Source organism: Tetrao urogallus (genome assembly GCF_951394365.1).
Source record: "Tetrao urogallus genome assembly, chromosome: 6".
NCBI lineage: Eukaryota > Metazoa > Chordata > Aves > Galliformes > Phasianidae > Tetrao > Tetrao urogallus.
The window spans coordinates 12,048,653-12,057,778 of record NC_136819.1 but is presented as its reverse complement, the minus strand read 5'-3'; the positions used below and the strand labels follow the sequence as shown (position 1 = coordinate 12,057,778).

The 9,126-nt window shown below is 46.1% G+C and overlaps 1 protein-coding gene across 1 annotated transcript; it reads left to right on the top strand.

Annotated features, from left to right (window-relative positions):
- Positions 1–1,450: 1,450 nt before the first annotated feature.
- Positions 1,451–2,644, top strand: KCNJ11 (potassium inwardly rectifying channel subfamily J member 11; the record flags this gene model as incomplete). The annotated part of the gene is made up of 1 exon (XM_079536928.1): positions 1,451–2,644. The coding sequence occupies one exon, from the start codon at positions 1,451–1,453 to the stop codon at positions 2,642–2,644; it is 1,194 nt and encodes a 397-aa protein (XP_079393054.1).
- Between the last annotated feature and the right edge of the window lie 6,482 nt (positions 2,645–9,126).

The window sequence follows — 9,126 nt, the reverse complement described above, 5'->3', positions numbered from 1 at the left end:
TATCCCAAAGATACTGGTGGGATGGGCTGCTCATAGTGATGAAAATATGGGTTGTTCCACCCTGCTGGCATCTATAAATTAATAAAAATCTTTATAACTTTATCCCCTCATTCTACCATGGCAATATAAATTAGGAAAAGTCAATTAGGAATAGTTACTACAATTAGGAAAAAATGATAAGAAAAAAAAATTTTGAGATGTAAAACCTATTTTGAGGGTTCAAAAACTTACCCCTCGTGACTACCCATCATGATTCTGTACACAGCCTTCAAGTATGGGGTTTTTCCCATGAGCCCAATTTGTCATGCAGTACTTAACACAAATATGTTGGCTCACACTGAAGATCTGTCACTTTAAGTATCTGTTACTTGATCCACAAAGACACGGCTTCTTTCATTCTGCTCTAGAAATTCTCCACCAGAAGCCACTTGCTTTACTGTCCTATCTCAGCCAACAAGAGGTGAAGGCAAAAGGAGGTAAGTGGAAAATGACAATCTCAATAAAGAACAGAAGTGGAAACAAGGGAACGCCCTTCTAGCCCTGTGGAGTTTGGGATTCCTAAACGCAGCGTGGTGCGTTCACACAGCACTCCTTGTTGCACTGGGCTGCACAGGTCATGCCATCATCAACCAGACTGTGAAGCGATTCACCATTGGGTTACATGTTAGAATCACAGAATCGTTTGAGTTGGAAGGGACCTTTAAAGGCCACCTGCTCCAACAGCCCTGCAGCGAGCAGGGACACCTACACTAGATCAGGTGCTCCGAGCCCCATCCAGTTGGACTTTGTCTCCAGGGATAGGACATTCAGCACCTCTCTGGACAACCTGTGCCAGTGCCTCACCACCCTACTGTAAAAAGCTTCTTCCTAACAACCGCGTTCTTTAAGCCTCTCCCCCAAACACATTTTTTTGATTCTATATTCATGCAGTTGCCGCCCTCTGGAGGATAAGGTACAGAATAAGACGATGAGAAACGAGAAGGGAAAAAAGGCACCAAAGGCACAGCTGCCTCTTGTGTAACTATTTCCATCACTGTGAGAGCGCAAATCGTCACCGCTGAGTACTGAGTGATGGAGCAGAGCCTCTTTACGGTCACTTTAAAATGCTGGAAACCGCTGCGAGCTGCCCTCAGGCGGGGAACCGCACTTTTCCAGATCTCCGGTTAACCCTTACGCCCGGGGCTGGGGCCGGCACCGGCCCAGGGGCCGCCCTAGCGAGGGCGCGACCGCTCGAGCCCAGCCGCGCACGCCGGCTCTCGGCCTCCTCGGCTCCCCCTGGTGGCCGCGGCCCGGCCCGTCACGTCCCCGCTGCCGCTCTGCCGGTCCGGCTGCGGCGGGGGCTGCGGCGGCGCCGTTCGCCCGCTCGGCCCCGTGGCGCGGCCGCCGCCCCCGCCCCCGGCCGGCAGCGGACATGGGGCGGCGCTGAGCGGCGGAGCGGCGGCGGGGAACCATGCTGTCGAGGAAGGGGATTATTCCCGAGGAGTACGTGCTGACCCGGCTGGCCGAGGATGTGCCGGATCACGCCCGGTACCGCGCCCGGGAGCGGCGGGCACGCTTCGTGGGCAAGAACGGCGCCTGCAACGTGGCCCACAAAAACATCCGGGAGCAGGGCCGGTTCCTCCAGGACGTCTTCACCACGTTGGTGGACCTCAAGTGGCCCCACACGCTGCTCATCTTCACCATGTCCTTCCTCTGCAGCTGGCTGCTCTTCGGCATGGTCTGGTGGCTCATTGCCTTCGCCCACGGAGACCTGGACCACGGCACCCGGCTGCAGCGCACCCCGGCCACGGAGATCCCGGACGGCTTTGTGCCCTGCGTGACCAGCATCCACTCCTTCACCTCCGCCTTCCTCTTCTCCATCGAGGTGCAGGTGACGATCGGCTTCGGAGGGCGCATGGTGACAGAGGAGTGCCCGGCCGCCATCCTGGTACTGATTGTGCAGAACATCGTGGGGCTGGTGATCAACGCCATCATGCTGGGCTGCATCTTCATGAAGACCTCGCAGGCCCACCGCCGTGCCGAGACCCTCATCTTCAGCAAGCACGCGGTCATCGCCCTGCGCAATGGCAAGCTGTGCTTCATGCTGCGGGTGGGCGACCTCCGGAAGAGCATGATCATCAGTGCCACCATCCGCATGCAGGTGGTGAAGAAGACCTCCAGCCTGGAGGGGGAAGTGGTGCCCCTCAACCAGATCGACATCCAGATGGAGAACCCCGTGGGGGGCAACAGCATCTTCCTCGTCTCCCCGCTCATCATCTACCACGTGATAGACAAGAACAGCCCCCTCTACGACATCTCCCCCTCGAACCTTCACCACCACGAGGACCTGGAGATCATCGTCATCTTGGAAGGGGTGGTGGAGACGACCGGCATCACCACGCAAGCCAGAACCTCCTACCTGGCGGATGAAATCCTCTGGGGCCAGAGGTTTGTGCCCATCGTGGCCGAGGAAGATGGGCAATACTCTGTGGACTACTCTAAATTTGGTAACACGGTGAAAGTGCCCACCCCTTCGTGCACTGCCAGGCAGCTGGAGGAGGACAAGAGCATTATGGACACAGTGCCATTTTCCCCTAGAAGTACCATAAAGAAGAGATCTATCAAGCTAAAGCCCAAGTTCACCATATCTGACGAGCCTTCCTGATGCCTTTGGACTGGGAAACTGTGGTAGGGCTTTGCGTCTGAAAGATCTCATGAACTCAAAACACTGAGGTGGCCTCTATTACTTTTTTAAAAAATTCAGGTCGGTAGCACAAGGTATGTTCTGCTGTTATTTATTGCGGGGTAAATGTAAAGCTAATTATATTTTTTTAAAGGTGCGAAATTTCTGGCAGCACTGGGAGTAGGAAAATCCCGATCTGCAGCTTTAAATTTTGGTTCCGACTGTCATGCTGAGTTGCACGATCATTCTGCATTCATTAATCTCTAGGTAACTACGTATTTTCTCAAAAAACAAATGTTTCTATATCCTCAGAGATTGCAGTTCTGGGCGTATTGCAGTGTCTGTCTTAAAGTCGGTAGTTTTTAACTGCTCTTTTCTAACTTGAACAATCAATATCGAGAAATAAAGTATTAATAATTAATGAAGCAGGCTGAATTTAAACAGTAACAAGAAGGTCAGGCAGCGTAGAGCGACACAAGAGCAGATCTGGGACTGTCTGTGCTATTATACTCAATGTCTTAAATAAATGGCTGGGTTTGCTGCATCCATATTGTATTGTATGGAGCCACTCCTACCACATGCAGTACGAAATGTATTTGGACATTTCCTTTTGTTTATTTTAAAACCCTTTACACTTCCAAAATAAAACAGTCAAGTGTACCTTTTGGGCTGTGTGTTCTTGATAGTAAGCATCGCTTTCCCCTAAAAAGAACAGCAGAAAACGTGCAACTGAGGCTAATCATAAATAGGAAACATTCTGTATTCTAATTGTCTAAATGAGAAGCAACGTCCCCCTCTCACATGGCAGTAGGGACACCCAGTAGGAAGTGAATCTCTGCTTTAGGTTGGAGTGAACTCTGCTAGAGAATGAGGGACTATAAATAGAATCCGGTATTTTGAATGGGAGGGCAGTGCTGAATCCTGGAATGTATCTGCATGCGGCAGACAAAAGCTTTTACTCCTCTCCCTTTTGTAAAAGAAGCAGAGGTTTGTGCAGCAGGAAGGAGGGCTGTGCAGGACAGCATGGTCTCTCTTGGGATGCCGGTCACAAATACTACTGCTGAGGAAATGGTTTCCTTTCCATTCACATCCCGACCTCTGCACAGCCGGTGCCTGCTGAGGGTTTAGCTGAACTCAAGAGCAGAGGAGCCATGTTCACCCTGCCAGCCCCACCAGTGACAGCAGGAGTGGTTCCTCTCTGCACGCTCCTCTGTGTGGGGATGGCAGCACCAGCAGCAGCTTTATTCCTGCGCTACTAGGGGGTAGCGGTAGCATTGACTGCAGTATGCTATTAACAGGACAAACTGCCCTCAATTAAAGAATACAACGTTCTGTAAACAAAACCTAAATAAGCTTTATGGAACTGACCTGATGCCTGACTACAGTTGTTTTCACAGAGATGGCAGCAAATCCCCTCTGAAGGGCACTGATTGAAGGAGTTCCCTGATCAGATCCCTGTGTGCTCGGTGATCCGTCTGAGCGATAACACGGCCGCATTTTTGACAGCTGGTCAGTGTAACAATGGGACTGATGCTCCAGAGAGCCACAGAACTTCCCTTCTGACTATAGAACACCTTCAGGAATCTAATAAAATGAAATTGTGGTCAGGTAGAATCACAGTTTGATTTAAAATGATAAAATTGTATCTATATTTTCAATACTTTTCTATTTCAGATCCACGAATGTCAGTATCAGTGTTATCAGACTGCAGTTAGGTGAATAAGTATCCATTCAATTTCCAAATGCCCCATACACCAGCACTGTTGTGTTTCACAATGAAAAAGCAGTGAAACTAGCATTAGCAAGTAGTTAGTAAAGAAAACAGGAAAAGGCATATTTTACATTTGTAATAGTAAAAAAAAGAAACCTTTTTTTTTTATCAAATAGGGAATGGTGCAGTGCCTTTGTGTATTACATTTATTCTCTGAGTCCAGTTGACACATTATGTTCCAGCTTTCCCTCTTTCTGCACCAGTTCCATCACTCATCGAGAGGCACTGGCAGCAAAGCCAGTTGCTTTTCCTCAGCACCTTCGTTCCTTTGAAAGTTCATTGTTCTTTATCCCTGTTCTGTTTTTACAATGCTCACAGATACAATTCTAGCATTAGCTTTCCATGGACTTAAACCATCGGATTCTCCTCCGTTTCCAGAGTGCCTTGCATTAACATGTAAGATACATTCAATGTTGTCACATAAAACCTCTTCAGATGGAGAAGTATTTGACCTAAATGTGAAGCAATTTCAGCAACTATTTTCAGGCCCTGATGCAAGCCTCCTTTTCCCTCAGGGAGATCTGTGCTACAGAGAGGTAGAAAGTTCTCTTTGTGAGATGGGGAGGGGATGGGTGGAAGGAAAGAGCTTGCCTCTGTTGGGCTGCTTTCAGAACCAGCTCTTATGTCACTCCCTTTACAAGAAGCTGCTCAATTTTCTGAAGTTTGGACAAAAAAGGCACGATCATATTAAGAGGAAGGCAGATTTGTTCTATTAAAATCACTAGCTAATTATTTCAGTCCATTTGTTGGTGACTTTGAATCTCAGAAATCTTGTAATTTTAAATTATTCTTTCTTCACTTTTAACATTCAGCAGTATTTCAGGGGCAGAGCAAGGAAGAAAAAGGGGCACTGCTTATTTTGGAGGGCTCTTTCATTTTGCCACGTACTAAGTACTTGAGAACAGAAATTTCTGAGGATTTTCATGAAGTTGCACTTACGCTGACCACCCACATCCTCTGTATGATGCATTCTGAAGAACACATCAGTGCTGTCTTTTGAGGTAGAAAAGTCCTCATTCTCAGCAACGAGCAAAGCTGCATTTTCTGTAGCTGAGGTTCAACGTGAGCAAGCTTTTGAACTTGCTACTCTTTTTCTGATAGGTGGCATCCTGGGGTCCTGCTGAGGGAGCAGTTTGGGGCGGTGTGCCACAGTTCCTACTGCTGCTCCCTCCACACTTCCTCTGCACAGAAACCTGTGGGAGGGAAGCTGCGGATGACGTGCTTGGGGGTTGCCCTGACTGGAAGAGAACATGGACAGAGACAGTGGGAAGCTTTGAGTTTTGTAGTGACCCACTGCTCGATTTCTTAAGGGTGTGGTGAAGCCAGCTGTGTCCATGCAAATTGCTTTTCATGTGCTATGGAATCTAGAGACCATTACCAGCTTATACACATGGTTCACACTGTTTAATGCACTTAGTTTAGAGGTCGATAAGAGGAACAAAAGAATTGTGGGGTTTATTAATAAGAAACAGAAGCTGAAGAACATTTGTTTGTCATCGTTCTAAAATACTTGCAGTGACAGCATAGCCATGGGGCATATCTGTTTTATGTTGCGTTTCCTAATGAAATCAAGAGGCATACGTGTAAGAAATTAGAGGACAACAAGGTTTGATTTGGTCTCCTTATCCCCCTAGGCATACGATAAATACAGTATTATGGCAGTGCATTTCAGCAGGAAAACCTCCCTGTGAAGCAGATAAAAACCAGAGGTGAGCTCAGCAAGCTGGGTATTATGGCAGAGGAGGGTCAGAGACACAGATTTTAAATCCACCAGTGACATGGTGGGAAGATGTCAAGAAGCAGTAAACTGTTTTCATTTGAAGTGATTCATACCAGCAAAGGTGTGAAGATGCTGAAATGAGAGAACAGAGATGTTAAAGTAGATGTGAGAGCTTCACATAAAAGTGTTTAACTAGACCAGTGCTTACATATTAGGATAGATAAGCAGAAGGGTCAGTGTCAAAATTCAGTCTGCCCTGAGAGGTGAGTGGAGGCCAGCCATGATCCTCATTGCTCAATCTGGACAGTGGGTAAATACTGCTGTGTGCTGGGCAAGTTACCAGTCACAAGAGAGCCCTTCTGGAGGCAGCATTTGTGGTGACTGATTCTTGTGGCTAGTTACTTATTAATAGTTAATAATCTCAAACTAATGAAAAATTAATAGTCCTCTGAAAGCTGAATTGGTTTCCTCGTGTTTTCCTTCCTCTTCCACTCTTTCTTTGTATGTCAGTCACCCCTACTAGGTAATTATTGCAGGCCAGATGGCACAGCTTACTTTCAGTGTGGGATAAGGAAAAAGTGCTTAGAGAAATAAAATATAAAAATAAAGTTGATATTAGAGAACAATCTGTGAAACTGCCAAGCTTGCAACTGTCACAGTTATTTCTTGTACAAAGCATGGAAGAAAATTCACCAAAGATTATTTCCTGTTCATTTTACAGGTTGCTGCAGAAGGAAAAGTGGTTTAGTTCTTCAGGTACTGGTTGAGGGAGAAGAGAAGAAATGCTGCATTTTAGGTTTCCTGGTTATTATTGACACACCTTTCTCTCTTCCTGTACTCAAAGTCATATAGGTGTTGCCACTAAAAATGGAAAGGATCAGTGTTCTTTGTAGTTCATGTTCCTGCATTGCCCTGCATTCATCAAATGGCAGATGCTCCATCCCAAGATGGATACCTTGAACACAACAGCTCTGACCCAGAAGGCAGTAAAAGAATTCCCACCTATTTGAATGCATTTTTGTATCAAAGGATCTGCTGAAAGCCTGTGCTGCAGCATTCAGATGGATTCAACCAGCACTACACATGTCACTCAAGAAAAGCTGCTGTTTGAGATGGGAAGACCCTTATGGGAAGGAGGCTGTGGTGAATCCAGACCTGGGACGCGTGCTCAGTGTGGCTGGTGACTGCCTAGCTGCCTATAACACATGACTCAGCGTACTATTTTTGATTCAGCAACAGGAGAAAGATATGTGATACAAACCTCCACCTCCCCCTCTCCCCCACCCAAGTAGAACTATTAAAAGTGCAGAAGACATTCTTGAGAGGCTGTAGATACCACTGCCTCAGTCTTGCTTGTAGCACTGCTAGGTGCCCATGGAAGACAGCACAGCACACTGCCTGGTCTTTTTGCTTACACTGCTATTTTGATGCATAACGCAACTTTAAAGAGTCATCACAGGAAAATGACTCATTTAAAAAAAAATTCTTCAAAAGAATATTAAAACTGTGCAGCTCCTCTTTGCCACTTGCCGCTTTCTGCTTTTGTACCTGGCTTACAGAGTTTAAATGCAGAAGGCATATCCACAGGAGGCTACCTCAAGCTGAGCAGCTCTAAGTCAGCAATCCTATGTGAATTGGTGTAGAGTCAGAGGTGTTACAGTGGTGGCCTCACAGAGGGATGCCCCCTCTTTGCTGGAGCTTGCCCTGGCTGGAGGCATTGAGTATCCTGACTCATCCCAATGCCACACAGCGGTGGCCGTGAAGTCACCCTTTTCCTCCCCTGGATATTCTTTGCATGTCTGCCATTTAAGTGGCATTTGTTTCCTCTATCCAGGACATGGTAGACAAAATGTGTAAACAGCATTTTTATTACTTTTAGTTATGATAGTTATCCCTGAGCAGAGCCGAGGCACAGAGAAATATCACTGCATATCAGGGGTGGCAGCAGAAGTCCTTATCTTCAACAAGTCTCAAATCAGGCCCCCATTTTAAATCCTAGGCCTTTAAATCCAAGAGTTTGCCAGGTTCATTAGCACTGGGATTTTTCTCTTGGGGTTGACTCCTATTAAGTTGATGGGAGTGGGCAGCTGACCCAAATAGTTTCTGATGGCGCTTTTATCAAAACATGCTGTTCCCTGTACTTTATGTTGAAAGTCTATTTCTTCTCTAGCAGCCTATAGGAGATTTTTGCTCTGTCTTGTAAGTAAAAGTCTTAACTTTTTTTCTCTGACATGGGGGATTATGTCTATTGTGCATTTTGTATATGCCTACTGATTGAGGAACTTGAATTGCTTGAACGTTCACAACTTGGTTTGAGATCTGTTGTTTGAGCTCTTGCTGTCTCCCAGGCAGTGTACCAGTATTCTCAATATCTTGCCTTTTCCCCAGATGCAATTTTCAATTGTTGGTAGCTCCATTCTAGCTTTAAACTTGAGGGAAGACTCCTGGTAAAATAACATGTGTTTCAGAGGGCTGGTGGAAACAAGGACTGGAGAAATGAGTAGGAAGATTAGTATGTTTCTCAAACAAATGTATGGGTTTTATAAGAGCAAGATGTGCCTAAGAACAGCTTCCTTACAGAACATCACAGTAAATTTAGATCTTGAAGAAGCTAAGGAAATAAAGAAATTGCCTTCTCTAGCCAGTTCTAACGATGATTTTGTAATGATGGCAAGCACTCTGTAGGCATGCTGATTGCTGAGTGCATAATGGTGATTTGATTTGGAGGGCCTAATGGTTGGCTTTACCAAGGATTAGTGAATGAGGATATGAAGATAGTTCATGCTTGTTGAGCATTCATCTAGAACTACAGGCAGTAAGCAGATATTTTTCGAAAGACAAATGTCTGTAAGAAGTATTCACTATCTTTTCACAGGTTCTCATCTATTGGATGTTGTCTGGACATCCTAGGTTGAAATATTTAGACTCAGCAGCTGTGTGTAATGCATTCTTAAATGAATTATTTATATAGTT